The sequence below is a fragment of the Chiloscyllium plagiosum genome, chromosome 40 (assembly GCF_004010195.1).
Source record: "Chiloscyllium plagiosum isolate BGI_BamShark_2017 chromosome 40, ASM401019v2, whole genome shotgun sequence".
Classification (NCBI taxonomy): domain Eukaryota; kingdom Metazoa; phylum Chordata; class Chondrichthyes; order Orectolobiformes; family Hemiscylliidae; genus Chiloscyllium; species Chiloscyllium plagiosum.
The window spans coordinates 16,018,854-16,039,740 of record NC_057749.1 but is presented as its reverse complement, the minus strand read 5'-3'; the positions used below and the strand labels follow the sequence as shown (position 1 = coordinate 16,039,740).

Here is a 20,887-nt window from a genome sequence, read left to right as displayed (position 1 = left end):
TTTCCACCTTGTTAACCCATTACCTTTGCCTCCAGCACCCCATTGTTTAACTGTAAGTTCTTACCTAATCTGAATAATGCTCAGCTGAATCTCTTGTTTCACAAAATTCAGAACTTGACTCTATGCCTGCCTGCATATACCCTATGCACATTCTCAAACTGATGGAGGTCTTTTAAGAAGATGAACGGTTGGACAGGGTGGATGTGGAGAGAAGTATTTCTGTTTCTTGGAGAATTCAAAAGGGAAGGCCATAAGTACAAAATGGTCAGTAATGAATCCAACAAAGAAACGTAGCGAAGTTTCTTTAATCAGAGGGTAATGAAAATGTAGAAGTGCTCCCATAGAAAATACTTGAGGCAAAAAGCTTAGATGATTTCAAGAGGAAGGTAGAAGAGTATATGAGATCAGAGGCTAGAAAGCTGGGCTGAAAGGCTGAGATGAGGGAATTGGGATGATAGGGAACACCAGCACAGAAGAGTTGGGCTGACTGGCCTTTTATTTTTTAAATGCAGTATGTTTGATGAAATTTCTATGGCACTTAAACAAGCCTCTCCAACATCTCAATGAGCTTTACATAGAATTAATTATTTGGAATTCCATTAACTGCTATTGTACTTAAATTGGTACAATGTTTCATGCACAGCAAGATCCTGCAAGGAGGAAGATCCTGAAAGTAGTAACAATGTAAATTAACTGGGTAAGAAGACAGGGATTTGAGGAAAGAATAACCAGGAAACATTCTGCTTTTATGTGTACCTGTGAGTCTGCATGTAGTGACATGAGTTCCTTGTCATTGTGCTAAACGATTAATAGAGGTTCCTCTTTGGGCAGTCTCACCATTGACTCCATCTCTGCACCACTGATTATGCAATGCTTTCTCAAAACATTGCCAGATTATACTGAAAACAACAAATGCTGGAGATCTCAGTAAAGACAGCATCCATGGAAAGAGAGCAAGCTAACGTTCGAGTCTAGATGACTCTTCATCAGAGCTCCACTTTAGCCTGCTCTTTTTCTCCATTGATGCTGCCAGATTCCTTGTGATCTCCAGCATTTGTTGTTTTCAGTACAGAATCCAGCATTTGCAGTAATTTGCTCCTATCACTGAGATTACATTGTCAAGCAAACCTTTTAATATATTTACTTTAGATCCCTGCAACATGTTAGATACAACATTCCTTTAATGTTGCATAACATTCCAAGACATTATCAGATAAAATTTGTCACTGAGCAATGTAATGTGCTATTAGGACCAAGCTCGGATAAAAGAATGTTAAAGTAAAGACAATCGTAGTTTAGAGAGGGAATTAATGTGGTTGGCTCTGTTAAACCCAGTTCTGAAGGATTGTACTACTATCTAACTAAACTGGCAAGTCTCTAGCGCAAAAAGAAAAATATGGTGGATGTCAAAAGTCTGAAGTAAAAACCCAAAATGCTGAAAATATTCAGCAGGTCAGCCAGCATCAAATCGGGGAGAAAAAACAGGAAACGTTCCAAGTCAATTCCCTTTCATTCAAACTCATTTAGTTGTCTGTCATGAGGCTCTATGGATTCTTTCATTGGTACAGCTGTAAAAATCAATTGGTTTATAATAATCAAGTTGAGCATCACACAGTAGTGACAGATCAGTATGTGGCTATGAACAGAACTTATTTGACTTAAAATAAAAATGTCATCTGTTTTGGCATATTCCACTATTTCAAATAAGTGGAGCTTGTGTGTGTTTGGGCCCACCTTGCTGTCTGATCATAAATCACTGTCCTAACATCTCCCCAATGTGACATTTCTCACTACAAACAATGCTTTAGTATGCAAGCACTGTCTACACGTACAGTCTTTTCTGCTTGAGCTCCATTCTGGCCCTCACAATAGCTTCACATCTCTTTGATGTTTTGTTTCAAACTGTTTATTTTCCTCAGTGTTCTATAACATCTAACAATTAAGATGCAAACACCATTTCCACAATGCTACAAAATCCATGATTTTCACCAGAGATAAAAACAAGCCCTGACTATATTTGTCCCTACTTATATGTATCATAATTTGGAGATGCCGGTGTTGGACTGGGGTGTACAAAGTTAAAAATCACACAACACCAGGTTATAGTCTAACAGGTTTAATTGGAAAGCTACTGTGCTTCCAATTAAACCTGTTGGACTATAACCTGGTGTTGTGTGATTTTTAACTATGTATCATATGCATTGATGGACTAATCTCATTTTTTTTCTGTCTCTCTCTTTGTCTTTCACGCCCACTTTAATTGTTTCTTTCTCTTCTCTCTCCTTTCTGTCTGTCTCTTCCCCTGCTTTTTTCTTTCTCTCTCCTATTCCCTTTTTTCTTTATTACTTCTGTCTCTCTCTCTCTCTTCCTTTATCTGCTCTTGCTGTCTCACCGGCTCTCTCTAACTCTGTATCTGTTAGTCTCTCTCTTTCCCTTTTACTATCTGGATATCGCTACCTCGGTAACAATATCTTGCTATCTGTGTTTATTTCCAAGAACATGAATATATTTGTAGAGTGAGAGAAGTGATCGTGCCTGTCGCAGCTGGCCTCCCTTTAACTAAATTTATTTCTAGTGCAGTGATCGCAAAAGAAGACTAATTGAAACAATATGTAAGTTTTAGACTGAATCCTAGCTGACAGAAAATGTTTGTGCTACCCTGTATTGGGAGAATGTGTGTTGGCTTCCTGATCCCAGGTGGTGATATTGCAGGGAAAGTTGCAACGGCTCTGCATTTGTCAGGTTTTTGAGACAGCCATGTACTTAAGAAAGAGTGAGAACTGCAGATGCTTGAAATCAGAATCGATAATGTGGTGCTGGAAAAGCACAGCAGGTCAGGCAGCATCAGAGGAGGAGGAGAATCAACATTTCAGGCATAAGCCCTTTATCGGAAATGATTCCCATCGATTCTCCTGCCTCTCCGATGCTGCCTGACCTGCTGTGCTTTTCCAGCACCACACCATCGAGCCATACGGTATGGAGTTATATTTGTGCTTCATTCAAATTAGGCAATCTCACTCACTCTCCTCATCCCTTCAACCTGCCCCATTCCCAAAATAATAAATTAATTAATTGACAGTGAATTTAAAACCTAATTTGTGCAGATAAAAATTCCTAGGAAAGATGATTGAGTTAATGTGATTTTGCAGTCTATTGTTCCCATTGTTCTGGGAATAAAATTCCTTCTCTTTCCTGCTTGTCCCCATGCCATTCAGCATTCTCAGCGCTGAAGCTTGGGAAGTGATCTTGAAATCTGTTTGAGTGAGCTGACGAGCAAGTTTTAATAATCAAATCAGATGTTATATGTCTCACTCTTTAAAATTGAAATCCTGGCCAATATCAGTGAGTCGTGGTGGAAAAATGCATGCTGAATACGATAACAAAGTCAGGAAAACTGAAGATTTGAAGGCGAAGGAAAGAGTAGAAAGATTTTTTTCCTGTTAACCTGGAGTGAGAAGCAAATTCCATCAGTGGGCGCATGCTTCTATTCTTGCTGCATTTCCGCACACTGGACTTTTTTTATTCTTGAAATAAATTACTGGCATTTGTGTTGTGCAAATATGAGTTGATATTGTTATCCCAAGCTTGGGTATTGTCCAAGTCTTGCTGCATTGGGAAATGGACTCTTACATTATCTGAGGAGTCGCTAATGGTATTGAATAGTATGCAATGACTTTATGTTGGAGGGGAAGGTCATTGATGAAATATCTGAAGGTTGTTGGATCTAAGACACTACCATGAAGAAATCCTGCTGAGGTATCCTCAAGCTGAGATGACTGGCCTCCAACAGACCCAACCATTATCCTTTCTGGCAGGTATGACTTCAACCAAAGCGTTTACCCCTTGATTCTAATTTTGCTCCTTGATACCACATCCAGTTAAATGTGGTCTTGATGTCAAGGGCTGTCACTCTCACCTCACTTCTATAGTTTCTTGTCCATGTTTGAACCAGGCTGGAATGAGGGTCAGGAACTGAGAGGCTCTGTCAGAATCCAAACTGAGCATCAGTGAGCAGGTTACTGTTAAGCAAACACCAAATGATGGCACTGTTGATGACACCTTCCATCACTTCACTGCTGATCGAGAGTAGATTGATGGGGGTGTATTTGTCAAGGTTGGATTTGTCCTTTTTTTTTGTGTGGAAGACATACCTGGTAGATGACAGTATTGTAACTGTATGGGAACAGCTTGGCAGGGGAGTGGCAAGTTCTGAAGCTTGCTCTCAGTGCCAATATTTTATGCGTTTCCCATCACAGAGGTTCGCGATAGCAGTTCATTGTTCTCGCTGCAATTTATGGAAATAATTGGAAAGGATGGATTAAGAATCTGGGTGAAGATCCTTCGTCACCAAAATCATTTTTGAAGTATTCACTCTCCTTCCTATTTTGTAAGCTGATTTACCTGCCATGTTATTTGTCTCCACATTTTTAAAAAACTTTCCATAATGATGGCACTGATTCAGCTTTGTTTAACCAAACGCTATATGTTTCCCTCTCTGCTGGGTCATCATGACATCCCAGGCGAGACGCAGGAGTACAGACAGAGGAAAGGAAAACTGGGAATCTGTGTGATATTATGGAGGAGAGAGAGATGGTAGCAATGGTTTTGCCAAAACCAGCCCACCATTCATATAGCCTAGCCACTCCACTTCTTCCTTTCGGGTCCTCCATAAACCATACCTCTCTGAACCAAGCTTTTCGCGATCTGTCATCAAAACTCCTTGTATGGCTGTGTCATTTTTTTTCTGGTTATACGCCTGTGTTATGTTTGAGCTATTCTGCTGCATTTAAATGTAGTTGGTTGTTGTTGATATGGGATTGATTTGTTGTAGCAAGATGAAGATAGTTATGGAGAAACAAACAATAATTCTGAAATAAAATTAGATGAGTTAAAGAGTTACTTGAACAGTGCACAGTCCATCATATCTGTGTCAGCTCTTTGCCAGAGTAATCCTATACTATCCCACTGTCCTTTGCACCCATTGTTACCTTGTAGCTCTGTTATCTGAACTTCTTTGGGAAGGAGTAGTGCTTCGTGCCTCAAGTGTCCCATGTTCGAACATCCCTGAGTAATATCTTTTTTGCAAAGCTCCTCCCTGCATCCCTTTTTACATCTTTGGCTCTCTTTGTTACTTTCTGTATGGTCAGAAAAAGTCGATATTCTATTAATTGCTTCATTAAACTTTTTATTATTGCTTTTTAAAAACTCCTATTAAGTCTTGGCCTTCTCTGTTTTAATGAATAGTCTCAGTCTTAGGAAACTCTGAGGAGAAATTTACATCATGGCATTTTCATGGTAAATCTACACTGTATGCATTGTGTAGCTTTAATGTTCTTCCTGTGATGGAATACTCTTAACCATGGCTGAACCAGTTCCTTGGACCTATTTACCATGACTCCTTTATTCTTGTACCGTTGATACTTCATGCGTAGACACTTATGTACTGGGAAAATGAAGTCTGATTGACTGTCTAATTTAATTGGGCTGATGTTCTGCAACCACTCAAGTCTGTTATGTTTTGTGCAGGAATATGGCATAAACAAAGAGGAGAAGCTGGACATTGCCTATGCATATTGCCTTCCATTGATCAAAAAAATGCAACTTGATCTACAACGGACACATGAAGATGAATCTGTCAACAAACTGCATCCACTGTAAGATGGTGGTTGGGAATATGAGCCTTTGCTCTTCCAGAGTGTGCATGTATACTTGATGATAATGTTCCAAATCCATCTGCAGTTGGCTTGCGTTTAGAGTCATAGAGGTGTACAGCACTGAAACAGGCCCTTCGGTCGAACTCGTCCATACCAACCCAGATATCCCAACTTAATCTAGTCCCACTTGCCAGCATCCGGCCCATATCCCTCCAAACCCTTCCTGTTCATATACCCATTAAGATGCCTTTTTAAATGTTGCCTCCTTTACTACCTCTGGCAGCTCATTCCGTGCACGCACCACCCTCTACTTGAAAACATTGCCCTTTCGGTCTCTCCTATATCTTTCCCCTCTTACCCTAAACCTATGCCCTCGAATTCTGGATTCCTCCACCTCGGGGAAAAGACCTTGTCTGTTTACCCTATCACCACAACCACCTGATGAAGGAGCTAGTGCTCCAAAAGCTAGTGCTTCCAAATAAACCTGTTGGACCATAACCTGGTATTGTGAGCTTTTTAAGTTTGTTCACCCCAGTCCAACACCAGCATCTCCAAATCATGACTACCGTACCCATGCCCTTCATGATTTTATAAACCTCTATAAAGTCGCCCCTCAGCCTCCGACGCTCCAGGGAAAACAGCCCCAGCCTATTCAACCTCTCCCTGTAGCTCAAATTCTCCAACCCTGGCAACATCCTTGTAAATCTTTTCTGAACCCTTTCAAGTTTCACAACCGCTTTCTGATAGGAAGGAGACCAGAATTGCACGCAATATTCCAACAGTGGCCTAACCAATGTCCTGTACAGCCACAACATGACCTCCCAGCTCCTATAATCAATACTCTGACCAATAAAGGAAAGCATAACCAAAACCACCTTCACTATCCTATCTACCAGCAATTCTACTTTCAAGGAGCTATGAGCCTGCACTCCAAGGTCTCTTTGTTCAGCAACACTCCCTAGGACCTTACCATTAAGTGTATAAGTCCTGCTAAGACTTGCTTTCCCAAAATGCAGCACCTCGCATTTATCTAAATTAAAATGCATCTGCCATTTCTCAGCCCATTGGCCCATCTGATCAAGGCCCCATTGTAATCTGAAGTAACCTTCTTCACTGTCCACTACACCTCCAATTTTGGTGTCATCTGCAAACTTATTAACTATACCTCCTATGTTCATATCCAAATCATTTATATAAATGATGAAAAGTAGTGAATCCAGCACCGATCCTTGTGGCACTCCACTGGTCACAGGCCTCCAGTCTGAAAAACAACCCTCCACCACCACCCTCTGTCTTCTATCTTTGAGTCAGTTCTGTATCCAAATGGCTAGTTCTCCCTTTATTCCATGAGATCTAACATCAATCTTCTTTGTTACTTCTTCAAAAAGCTCAAACAATTTCATGAGACATGATTTCCCACGCACAAAACCATGTTGACTATCCCGAATCAGTCCTTGCCTTTCCAAATACATGTACATCCTGTCCCTCAGGATTCCCTCCAACAAATTGCTCACCACCAAGGTCAGGCTCACCGGTCTATAGTTCCCTGGCTTGTCTTTACCGCCTTTCTTAAACCGTGGCACCACGTTTGCCAACCTCCAGTCTTCCGGCAGCTCACCTGTGACTATCGATGATACAAATATCTCCGCAAGAGGCCCAGCAATCACTTCTCTAGCTTCCCACAGAGTTCTTGGGTACACCTGATCAGGTCCTGGGGATGTATCCACCTTTAACCGTTTCAAGACATCCAGCACTTCCTCCTCTGTAATCTGGACATTTTGCAAGATGTCACCATCTATTTGCCTACAGTCTATATCTTCCATATACTTTTCTACACTTAAATACTGATGCAAAATATTCATTTAGTTTCTCCCCCATTTTCTGTGGCTCCACACAAAGGCCACCTTGCTGATCTTTGAGGGGCCCTATTCTCTCCTTAATTACCCTTTTGTCCTTAATATATTTGTAAAAACCCTTTGGATTCTCTTTAATTCTGTTTGCCAAAGCTATCTCATATCCCCGTTTTGCCCTCCTGATTTCCCTCTTAAGTATACTCCTACTTTCTTTATACTCTTCTAAGGATTCACTCGATCTATCCTGTCTATACCTGACATATGCTTCCTTCTTTTTCTTAATCAAACCCTCAATGTCTCTTGTCATCGAACATTCCCTACACCTACCAGCCTTTCCTTTCACCCTAACTGGAATATACTGTCTCTGAACTCTAGTTATCTCATTTCTGAAGGCTTCCCACTTTCCAGCCATACCTTTACCTGCGAACATTTTCTGGGGTAGCAGGGGAGAAAACCTATAAATCCAGCAGAAAAGAAACTAACTGGTGACAACAGAATCTGGGTGAACTGCAGTAGAAATTTTTTTCCAAATGAGTTATGATCTGGAATGTCCTGTCTGAACGGCATTAGAAACAAATTTCAATAGCAACGGTAATTGGAGTAGTACTCTAAAAGAAAAAAAATTACAGAGCTATGAGGAAAGAGCAAGGAAGCATGTCCGATTTCAAAGAGCTGGCACAGGCTTGAATGGCCAATCAGCTTGAAGATCTTTAATTTCATCTTTGTTGATTAAAACACAAAACAAGAAAACAAAGCAAGAAATGGGGACAATTCTGGAACAACTGTACAGGAAAGGGAAAGTGACTGATTTGGACCCGATTGTTTCCAGTGGCAATAATGGGTGAAAGTGTTACGTTTTTCTCTTGTTTGTTCATGTGATGCTGGTGTCACCACCTAGACCATCACGTACTGCCCATCCCTTATTACTGTGGCGAAGGTGGCAGAGAGTTGCTTTTTGAACTGCTGTAGTCCTCTGCATGTAGGAGCATCCACTATGTTGTCAGGGAAGAAGTTACAGGCTCTTGATTCTGTGCTGATGATGGAATGGCGATATCATTCCAGTTGTGCAACTTGGAGGAGAATGTGCAGGTGGTGATGTTCCTGTACATCTGCTATCTTTGTCCTTTTACATGGTAGTGGTTGCAGGTTTCGAAGGTGTATCATTGTGAGCCGCTGCCACTGCACATTAATAAAGGGATTGAATGTTGAAGATGGTGGACACAGTGGCCCTTTGTCTTGGTTGGTGTCAGCTTTTTTAGTGTTGTTGTGCTGCACCTTTTCAGGCAAGTGTAGAGTATTCCACCACAATGCTGACTAGTACCTTGGAGATGGTGGAGGGGCTTTGGGGAGACAGGAGATGTGTTATTCACTACAGAATTCCTGTCGTCTAACCTGCCCTTTTAGCTACTGTATTTGTGTGACTAGCCCAGTTCAGGTTCTGGACAATGGTAAGCCCCAGGATGTTGATTGTCAAGGAGTGATTTAATGGCTTTAATTAAATCCATTAATTAGATTCTTTCTTGTTGGAGATGGTCATTGACTAGTGAATGTTACTTGCCACTTATTAATCTAAGCCTGGATGTTGTCCATGTTTTGCACATTTGGACATGAGGTACTTCAATACCTGACAAGTTGCAGATTCTGCTAAGAGTTGTATAATCATCAGCAAACACCGCTCCCCCCGCCCCGGTCTTTATGATGGAGAGAAGGTCATTGGTAAAGCAACTGAAGGTTAATGGGCCTAGGACTCTACCCTAAGGGTCTCCGACAGAGATGTTCTGGAGTTCAGGTGGTTATTCTCCAACAAGCGCAACTATCTTCCTTTGTGACAGGTCTATCTCCAGCCAGCAGAAAATTTTCCATCTGATTCCCATTGGTGCCATTTTAACTCTGGTTCCTTGATGCTGTACTCAGTCAAATGCTGCCTAGATGTCAAGGGCAGTCACTCTCATCTAGTCTGCTAGCAAAACTTAATTCCAAATGTGAGCTGATTACACTAGCCTCTTCTGAGGTGGCAGGTGAAAGACTTTGTTGGGTGAGGAAGTTAGGGACGGTACTGTGGAGATCAGCCTGGATTCTCAATTCAGAGCATTGCTGGAGCCAACATGTACTCAGTAGTAAGTGAGAATAATACATTGTAATACCCTTTATCTTTGACTATATGCTTTTGAACAAGCTTCTAGTTGGAAAAAAAATATTTGGGCAAAGTACTGGAAGGCTTGAATTTCTGAGGAAAAATATTTTGTCTAGAATCTCTTTTCTATTGATCTGCCCTCCTTTAAATCTGACTTGAAATACCCAAGTTTCAGTCAGTATGGAGCTACCCTTCCACTAACTCTTCCTTTGTCTCAGTATTCAATTCCATTTCTTTGACATCTTTCTGAAGTATTTAAGATGATTTCTTATGTTTTTCTGTAAACGCACCTTTGGTACCAAGATGTAAAAAGTGCTACAAAAATGCAAGTCTCATTCAGAGAAGTAGAAAGGAAATGACAGGGTATTAAAATATGGCTAGTTTGTTATATCAGCTGTAACTCGACAGCAAACTCACCTCCACATCAGATAATTGTAGGTTCATGTTCCACTGGAGAAATGAACCAAAATCTAGACACAATATTGTGCAGTATCAAGGCAGTGCTGCATTGTTGAGGATGCCATCTTTTGGATGAGACATTAAATTGTGCCCCATCTCCGTTCTCAATTGGATGTAAAAGAGCACCTGACACTTAATGTTGGGCCTGTCAGAGATGCTCATAGTATCTTGGGATTGGTTTTTTTGAAATTCTTCACAAAGGAGGAGAATGCTGCAGATATTCTTGTTAAAGAAGTGTGTGAAATAGTATATAAACTGAGTATAAGCAGAAAGAAGTATTGAAGAGACTGACCTTGAAGATGAAAAAATCACAAGGGCCCCATGACTGTTAAAGGAAGCAGGGAGGAAATGGTAAATGCTGAGGATCGTTTTCCAAACCTCATTAGATACAAATGAGGTTCCAGAGGGCAGAAGGTCAGCAAATGTTGCACCATTATTCCGTAAAGGTTTAAGAGAGAGAGGCCAAATGTTTATAGGCCAGTCAGTCTGACCTCAGTATTAATCAAGTGTTTAGTATTAATATTGAGAGAGAGGATTGGGAGAGGCATGGATTTATTAGGAATAGTCAGGGTGTTTTTGTGAAGTACATAAGAACAGAAGTTGACATTCCACCCATCTGCTCTGCTATTTAATACAGTTATGGCTAATTGAAAACATTGTTGCCTTTTATCCACAGTATCCCCATAACCCTTCACACCATTGTTAATCAAAAATCTATCAAAGACTGAGCTTCCACAACCATCTAGATTAGATAATTCCAAAGATTCAGAACTTCTGAACAAAAAAAAAATTCTGGTCCTAATGGCATCCCTTTTTTTTTAGAACAAGGGATTTAATATTTAGATTGTGGGGGTGGGGGAGGGGATGCCATACCTTCATCTGCCCAGCCTATCACTTTAAGCATTTATAGCTTTCTCTAAGATCAACTTTCATCCTTCAAAATGCTAGGGCCAATTTGGTCAATCTTCTTCCATAACAACAAACCCACCATCATGGAAGCAGGTCTGTTGAACATTCATTGCCCTCTATCAATGGCAATATATCTTTCCTGAGATAAGGAGACTAGAACTGCACACAGTACTCCAGAACTGCACAGGTCTAACCAAGCTTAAATACAATTGAAACAAGGATTCAGAACTCATTGTTCTCGAGCCTCTTGCAGTAAAAGCCATCATTTCATTAGCTTTCCTAATAGCTACGCCTACACCTACATATTAGCCTTCAGTAACTTATTGACAAGACCACCAGGTCCCTTTGGACATCTGTACTTTTCAACTTCTGACCATTTAAGAAATACTCTGCAATCTGTTCCTTTTATTAAAGTGGATAAACCTCCGCTTCCTTGGCCCTTCACTAAACCTGTCCAAATACTCCTGAAGTCACTTTACACCTTCCTCAGAACATGTATTCCCGTTCTGATCCTTGTGGCACCCTACTAGTCAATTTACCAATGCAAGAATGACCCATTTATTCCTGCCTGTTAGCCAATCCTTCCTTCAAGGCAATACATTATCTCCTATTCCATGTGCTGTAATTTTGCTAACCAACCTCCTGAATTAGAATCCCTACCGTGTGGAAACAGGATCTTCAGCCCAACAAGTCCACACCGAACCCCTCCGAAGAGTAACCCAACCAGACCCATTCCCCTACCATATATTTACTTTGGACTAATGCACCTAACCTGCACATCCCTGAACACTATGGACAATTTAGCATGGCCAATTCACCTAACCTGCACATCTTTGGACTGTGGGAAGAAACAGGAGCACCTGGAGGAAACCCACTCAGACACAGAGAATGTGCAAACTCCACACAGACAGTCACCAGAGGCCTCCGGTGCTGTGAGGCAGCGGTGCTGTGAGGCAGCAGTGCTCACCACTGAGCCATTGTGCTGCCTCCTGGAAAGAACCTTATCAAAAGTCTTGTGAAAATCTAAGCAACCTTCATGCTTTAACTCACTCTATCAATTTTATTATTAATGTCTTCAAAAGACTTGAAGTTCATCAAATACTATTTTCTATTCACAAATCCATGATGACAGTACTGGATTGTTCATTATTTTGCGTGTCTGTGTATCCCATTCTTTATAATAAGCCTTTAGTATTGTACAGTCTTTAACTTCTTTTGGCAGCCACAGTTGACTGACCTTTATTGAGCTTTTGAAGGTAAGTATAATTTCTGTAAGCAATGTAATAATTCTTTAAAGGTTATTCATTGCCTATGTATAGTCAGTCATGCCTTTTCATATATTTTCCCCAATAAATCTCAGCCAATTTGTACTTCACACCTTTTTTATTTCCCCTTTTTTAGACTTAACGCTCTTGCTTCAGATTGAACCATGTCATTTTCAAAAATCATGTCAATTACTATCATATTGTGATTCATCCCTAAACGCTCTTTGACAGCAACTATATGAATTAGCTCTTTTTTTCACTACACAATACTAGGTTTTAAATTACCTGTCCTCAAGTTGACTCCTCAATGTACTACTCTAGAAAACTAACCCTAACATACTGTAGAAATTTGTCCTTTGTAGTTGTAATTCTCAATTGTTTTATCCAGTCTATATGAAGTTGAAGTCATCAATGATAACTGTGTTGTCCATGTTACATACTTCCCTTACCGCTTGATTAATACCATGCACCACATTAATTTTAATATTTGATGAGCTATAAATAGCTCCAACTGCTGCCCCAGGCTGTTTCCTAGCTCCACCCAAACAGATTGTTCTTTCGGTCTGAGATCCTCCCTTCCTAATGTACTGATTTCACTTCATATTATTAGCAGAATCCCTGTTCCTTTTCCTGTTTGTCTGTCTGCCCTAACATCAAATATCCTTAAAACATGTTGGAGTGTCCTGAGGTTGTGAAAGGTGCTATACAAATGCAAATCTTTGTTACCAATTTACCTGATTAGCATGTTGCTCTGTTGTTTAGCTATTCCAGAGGAGTGATGTCTCCTGGCCGTCACGTTCGAACACGGTTATATTTCACGAGTGAAAGTCACGTCCATTCTTTACTGAGTTTGTTTCGTTATGGGGGCCTCTTGGGTGTAAGTACATATTTTACTTTCACTGACTCAGTTATTCCTTGACTATGCAACATTTGTGAGAAAGAATATTCTGCTTAATTCCACCCCCCCAACCAATGAGTCCCTAATTGCATTTGCTTTTGCCTACTTCCTCCGCCTGATGAGCTACTCTAGCACCCCTCATCCTGCTCTAAAGCTATCACTGAGTTTTATTCAATGATTTCTAATTAGAATTCATGCAATTATTTCTCTCATTCTCAGGATCTAAAGGATCAACAGTGGAAGAGAGCCATGGACTACCTTGGAGCAGTCTCGGAACTGAACTACATGACTCAAATTGTTATCATGTTGTATGAGGATAACAATAAGGTACAGTCTTCATAAATATCCCCTTTTCCAACGTATTCAGTGCTGTAGACTTTATTCTTTAATACTTTACGGATCTTGCTGGCAAGGCCAGTATTTGTTGCCCATCTCTAATTACCCTTGAACTGTGTGGCTCTACATGTTCTACATAATAGAGGTAAAAACAATGACTGCAGATGCTGGAAACCAGATTCTGGATTAGTGGTGCTGGAAGAGCACAGCAGTTCAGGCAGCATCCAAGGAGCTTCGAAATCAACGTTTCGGGCAAAAGCCATTCATCAGGAATATGACCATTAACAGGCAACCACATCGCTTGTAGGTCTGGAATTGCATGTAGGCCAGGCTGGCGAAGCATGGCCGACACCAAACCTAGCATCCAGATAGGGTTTAATGACCATAGATGGCAGTTATAATGTCGCTTAATATTCCAGAATTCTGTATTGAATTTAAGTTCCACCAGCTGCCATGATAGAATTTGAAACCAGGTCCCCAGCGAGTTAGTTTGGGCCTCTGGATTGCTAGTCCCAACAGCACCTATGTGTAACGAAGTGAACTGGAGGAGTTTTCACTCTATTTTTGTAAAAACACTTTGCTTTTCAACTTTGAGATCATTTTTAAAAAATTTCTCAACTATTTCCTACAGGGGTGCATTCTTCCAGTTATCATTCTCCCACTTTTCTCAAGTGATCACCTTTAGACAGTAACCATCCGAAGGTGATTCAACTGCAAAAGTAGTTTTCAGACAGAACCCAAACTAACATTCATTTCTGTGTTTGCCCGCTCTGAATACTTGTAGGGACCATAGCTGATTTTCCAACCACCACCACCATAATCCACCCACCAGCCTCCCCATTCTCCTTCCAGCTGAGCAAAGACCAACTTCAATGCCCCATATGCCATGAATGAGCTAAAACAAGTTGATTCATCACATAACAGTCTTTCTGGTCTCTGCCTTTTTGCTGCTATAGCTGCGTTGGCAATTCAGTGACAAAGACAATTGACAAGCCCAGATGGTGGTTGGCAGTGAAGGACTCAGCCCAGCACAGTGGGAACAAATGTAGGCCCATTGCTATACAAGGACTGTAGTGTTGAACTTTTCACTGTATTTCTTATTATTTGATTTTGTACCTAATTTTGTACGTTTGTACCTAAGTTGGTGACTTTGTACACATTTCACTGCATCCTTTACTTGAATGCACATGACAATAAGATCTAATACTAATTTGACTCTAGTGAGTAGAAATGCTGAAAGACCCATGTGGACCAAGGCTAACTACTTTTTGAAACTGACCAAATTTTGTTGTGTTTACTGATAGACTGATTAATTTGACTGAGTAACAATCATGGTTACACTTCAGAAATGATTTTATTGGACATGCAATACTTTAGAATTGTAAATCTCAGAAGAGAGCCTTTCGATGCTTTGTACATATGTCTGGTTATTGCTTCACCAATCCTAGTGGTGTTGGCATATTTTGGTATTTAAAAAGTAACAGTAGCTGCAAGGAAAGTAGATAATATATTTCTTTCAAATTAATACAGCAGAGGGAGAAAACGTTCAGGTTTTATATTGAATAAACAAAGTGCCTGAAATGAATATTTGTTTACCAGTAACAAAAACAGAAATGGTTGGAAAAACTCAGCAAGTCTGGCAGCATCTGTGTAAAGAAAGCAGATTTAAAGTTTTGGGTTCAGTGATCCTTCTTCGGAACTGACCCATTCTGAAGAAGCATCAATGGACCCGAAATATTAACTCTGCTTTCTCTCCGCAGATGTTTCCAGACCTGCTGAGTTTTTTCCAGCAATACACATTTTTGTTTTCGATTTCCAGCATCCACGGTTCTTTGGTTATTTGTTCACCAATGTTCAGGTTAGTGAGTGGTTTCAGCTTGAAATCTTTGACAGTACTACAAAGAAAGAAAGCATTTTTTGAGTGCTATGTGTAATTGGAACCATTTTTAATATACTGTCCTGAACAGCAGTCAAGAGCTTCAGTTGTATTGCACTGGTGCAGCAAAATGACTGGATCTAATAGACTCACACTGAAAGCTATGAAATGTTATTGTTGCCACAGTATACCTGCGCATTTCTTAATCTTTAACTTGTCATCTTAACAACTTTAAGCATTTGAACCACAGATTACAGAGTAGATTTCATAAATCAGCTAGGAGAAAGTGAGGACTGCAGATGCTGGGGATCAGAGCTTAAAAATGTGTTGCTGGAAAAGTGCAGCAGGTCAGGTAGCGTCAAAGGAGAAGGAGAATCGACGTTTCGGGCATAAGCCCTTCTTCAGGAATGAGGAGGGTGTGCCAAGCCTTTTATTTTAGCCTGCTTGGCACACCCTCCTCATTGATGCTGCCTGACCTGCTGTGCTTTTCCAACAACACATTTTTAAGCTTCATAAATCAGCTGTCAGGTTCATTTTAAAAATGATTGCTTGCTACCTTCAATGTTTCTACTCTGATCTACCTATGAAAGGTCATTTAGTCATCAAATTGTGTCATCTCCTTTGATCCAAAGGACTGACTCATAAAAGGCAGTAGTGTAAGGTGAGAATTAGAGTCTTGGGCTACTATAGAATCCTGAAGTTTGGGTCCCTGAATTACGGAGTTTGGGAAAATTTTCCACAGTTTTTATAAATGTTACAGAGAATTGATTGTACTCTGGCTTACAAAGTCCAGAATTGTGTTTGTTTTTTAACAACTTGGTCGTAATGATGATTAGTGTTTTTGTAATTTTGGCATGTTTTGTGTTTTTTTTTAATAGGATCCTTCTTCAGAAGAAAGGTTCCATGTGGAACTTCATTTCAGCCCTGGTGCTAAAGGCTGTGATGAGGATGAAAATGCCCCCACAGGGTCTGGGTTTCGGCCTGCATCAGCTGAGGTAAATCCAATTGGAGTCCCTTAGGAAATCTTCCAGTGTTCGACATAGCTGATCACTTTTGCATTTTCCTTTTTATTAACTGCAAAATATCTTATTTGCTGCAATATCCTGTTGATTCACGCATACAGCTGCATCTCTTTCAAATATAGTTATGAACTTGGAGTCCTAGAGCTGTACAGCATGGAAATTAGACCCTTTGGTCCAATCAGTCCATACAGACCAGATATCCTAAATAAATCTAGTCCTATTTGCCATCATTTGGCCCATATTCCTTCCTGTTCATATACCATCCAGAGGTCTTTTAAATGAACCAGCCTCCACCACTTCCTCTGACAGCTTATTCCATACATGCACCACCCTCTACATGAAAAAGTTGCCCCTCAGGTGTCCCTTTTTAAATGTTTCCCCTCTCACCGTAAACTTAAGCTCTCTAATTTTGGAATTAACATTTTAGGTATTTGTATTGTCCTCTGAAAATAATCTACTGTCAGCCGCAGAACAGTGGACTGTGCTTCTGTGTCTTGGTCATAGAGTTCTTGGTTCCAATTCTACACCAGAGACTTGAGTATAATAGCCCACGCTGAGGGCTGAGTGCAGTACTGATGGTATGCTTCTTTCAGTTGAAACTCTAGAGACATTGAAGTGAGGTTCCATCTGTGTTTTCAGGTGGACTTAAATGAGCCAAGGTATTATTTGAAAGGAACAGGGAAATTCCACCCAGTGTTCTGACAAATACTTAGCCCTCAACTATCACCATCTACGCAGTTTATCTGATTGTTTGTTGGAGCTTGTCCTGTGTAAATTTGCTGCCATGTTTCCTGCATTACATCAGTGACCACTCTTAAAGTGTTCCATTGGCAGTAAAGCACTTGAAAGGTGCCGTACAATTACAGATCTGACTGTCTCTAGTTTGTGTTTGTTGCTTGTCGTAGGAAGTAAATTTGCCCTGAGATTTAACTTGGTGCATGTTTTGATTCTGTCCAGGTGCGCAGCGAGTTAATAAGCATCTTCTCTCTCAGAAGAATTCTCTTGGTTCTTTGCTGTACAGAAACCATTCCCTATGATTTTGAGACTTCTTGGAATGTATTTTATTCAGAGTTTGGAATTTAACAGAATCTATTATATTTATGAGCTTACACTCCACTTTGGCTTTGTACACTTCTGGTTTGCTGTGTGCTCTGTGAGGCTCTCATTGCTCCATACTGGATTGTGGAGTCTGCCAAATGCAGTTTTTGCGTCTGAAAGCCTGTTGTCCATTTCCTTGTCTATGGTGCGTCAAACAAGATGTTCCCCGAATGGGTAAATTGCTTCACTGTTTCCAGCTCAGTTCCCTCAATGACCGTACTTGATGGTCCATATTCCTCTTGTCATGCAGGCTGATTCAGGACTTCCGTTTTCTTTACATTGATTTTTAGTCTGAGGAGTTGTGCTGTCTCGGAGCAACAACGTGCTGTTGTGCTTTACAGATCTGACTTGTGGGTCATGAGAATGCAGTCATCAGTGAAAAATGCAGGGATGGCTTTTTCCTGTCTGTGTGTGTGAACCTGAAAATGCCTGTGATTGAAAAAAAGTCTTCACAGTCTGGACCATACTTAAACCTCTTCCTCAAGATCTTCCATTGCCTGCAGCACTGTCATTCCTGAACATGAGGGGGAATAATGTTGGGGTAGTACACTTCCCTGCTTCCTATCATTAGAGATTCGGAAGGAACTCAATAGATGATTGCTGTGCTCAACTTGTCCGTGCTGGTTTTCATGAAAAAACCAGGGTGGGCATCCATATTTTTTCAAGATTTTTTGAAATTCCATCTCCCCATGGGATCTAATTTCTTGGTGAGTTTTATGAAAGTGCCACACAGAGCTTTGTTTTTCTCATATCACTTTTCTTCTCGCACGTCTCTGAAGTGCCTCTTTGCTGTGAGTCCACGCTGGTTCTGTGCAATTGTTGGAACAAACCTGTTCTGGAGTTGTCCAAGGCAGGATCTTCCCAGCAATAGAAAGGGAGGAGCCCCCACAGTGGTTGTAGCTGCCTGCCTTTTCTCCTTTGTGTTTGGACGAGGTGATGATAATGGCATGGCAAAGATCTTGTGGGATTCAGCTCTCTTCCCAGCAAGCCAGGAAAAATTCACACAGCTTGGTATGTAAGGCAGGGACTCCCATGTTTCAAGGCCTGAGGTGGAATTCCATCTTCTTGTTGCTATCTGTCTGGTTAATGGTAGTCACAGTTTCCTCCAGGGATCAGCTCACAAAGGTTTTCTTTGACAGATAATTATTTGATTAGGCTGATGGCAATATCATGCACTGAAGAGTGTTTCAATGTGTTCCAACTAGCAATCCAGGATTGACATCCTTTTGGTGTGTAGTATCTTAAAATCGCTGCTACTTAAGAAATTTTGGGTTTGATATGCTGGTCCACAGACAGATTTTAGTTTTTTTTTCTAGCTGCTTATGTTGCCAGTATCAACATATAATTAGGTGTTTTCTGTAAGTGTGTCATTGGGTATATCCCTCAGTTTATTTTAAAGAGTGCTGCATGCTTGATGCCTGGCTGAGTCTGATGAGTTGATATTTTTATCATTCGCAAATCTTGGATTTCTTTGTCATTTACATCAAATTAGTCCCTCCAGCAGCTTTAATGTGCTCTTAGAGTTCTTCTGGAATGGAATCAGTAATGACATCGGGGTGTTCCAGTCTGTTCTGTGGGCTTGTAATCTATCTCTGCAAAAAATGAAGTTTGCAGGTCACTGACTCGAGATTGCTTTGGGTTGTCTCTAGGTGTGTATTTGAGCTTATGTTTGAAGTGGGAGTTCAGCTTTGAGTGAATGAGGCAGTGATCTGTACAACAATCAGCACTAGGAGTGACTCCAGTTTGCAGACGTTCTTTAGGCTAACCTGGTGCCAGTGTTCAATGTGGCATATTTCCGTGTGGTCTTGAAGCAATCTTTATGTTGAAAGAAGGTGTTAGGTGTGGACTGCTGTTTTTCTGTACAGAGTTCCAGAAACAGATGTTTATTTTCGTTGTAGTTTTCAACTCCATGCTTTCGAAACACTGCCTTCCATGCCACACTACCATGGTCAACTCTGATGTTAAAATCACCAAAAACAACAATTTTGTCCTTGGGAGGGGCATACATGGAAATCTGTGTAGAACTTTTCCTTGTTAGTTGGGTTAGCCTTCAGGGTTGGAGTATAAATGCTAATGAAAATTGCACTTGGTCTTCCTGGAGGCACAGGCTATATTCCCTCTAATGTGTCGTGATGTTGCACAAACCTCCAAGGTCCATTCATGCAAGCGACTTCCTGAACCAGAAGTCAATACAATTACACATATTAAGACTTGCCTCTTGACTGCACTGGATGGTAGGGAAATGAGCACTTGTTTAGATGACCATTTCTAGGAATCTCTCCAATTCAGGAGCAAGCAGTGCTGACCTTCCAAATGCTGATTTGCTGCCTGCAGGTAATGTTGAAGCTGTGTCTGCCAGTTCTGTCATTTTCACCCCTATCCTGCGGTACTGACTAGTTGACGTTTAGTTGGCTGACATTTTTTCCTCCTGGCCTGCACAGTGGACCTTTATGTTTTAGCACTGTTTGTGTTGACTGAGTCCACCTAGAGCCAGGGAACTAGGACAGCAACAGTGAGGGCTCCAAGTTATAGGATGGATTCAGAGTTTCTACTTCACAAATTGTATAGCCTCAACTACTGGAAAAAAAATGTACTTATTGGTACTATTTGCTTTTTTTTAATGGTTCAGTATATCTGTTTGGCTGGTAAAGCCTGAATCTGACTCTCAGCTAATGACTGATAACGTGCAGCCTTTCAGGAAGAGGTTACTATAGTAAACCTTGTAACTCAAGTAAATTGAAGAAGCAAAGTTCATTTTCTTTACTCAAATTCTACCTATTTTTGTGTGGGCACATAAATATATCTGGGAGAATCAGTGAACTTGTGTTCACCCGCAAAAGAAATCCGAAACATACAAATCGCTAGAGACAAAAACAGAAATTGCAGGAAAAGTCTGGCAGCATCTGTGGAGAGAAATCATAGTTAATGTTTCAGGTTTGGTGACCCTTCAGGCTCTACCATTCAGAACTGATGGTAGCTACAAAAATGTTATTTATGCAGAAGATAGGGTGGATGGGAGGGTGTAAGGAATAAATAGTAGGTGGGGATAGAATCTGAAGAGAGATAAGGACAATTGGACAGACAAAGGAGTATTATTCGATCAGGAGAAAGTGAGGTCGCAGATGCTGGAGATTAGAGCTTAAACATGTGTTGCTGGAAAAGCGCAGCAGGTCAGGCAGCCTCCAAGGAGAAGGAGAATCGACGTTTCGGGCATAAGCCCTTCAGTAATGAGGAGGGTGTGCCAAGCAGGCTAAGATAAAAGGTAGGGAGGAGGGACTTGGGGGAGCGGCGTTGGGAATGCGATAGGTGGAAGAAGGTTAAGGTGAGTGTGATAGGCCGGAGAGGGGGTGGGGGCGGAGAGGTCGGGAAGAAGATTGCAGGTC

General features: G+C 40.9%; 1 protein-coding gene across 10 annotated transcripts in view; it reads left to right on the top strand.

Annotated features, from left to right (window-relative positions):
* ppip5k1a (diphosphoinositol pentakisphosphate kinase 1a) overlaps nucleotides 1-20,887 on the top strand; it is a 162,220-nt gene that overhangs the window by 79,271 nt on the left and 62,062 nt on the right. For all 10 annotated transcript variants that reach the window (XM_043680432.1, XM_043680429.1, XM_043680430.1 and 7 more), the window contains 4 exons: nucleotides 5,527-5,654; nucleotides 13,037-13,151; nucleotides 13,392-13,499; nucleotides 16,263-16,379. In XM_043680432.1, coding sequence (XP_043536367.1) covers nucleotides 5,527-5,654; nucleotides 13,037-13,151; nucleotides 13,392-13,499; nucleotides 16,263-16,379 — 468 coding nt within the window. The remainder of the gene's footprint in view (nucleotides 1-5,526; nucleotides 5,655-13,036; nucleotides 13,152-13,391; nucleotides 13,500-16,262; nucleotides 16,380-20,887) is intronic.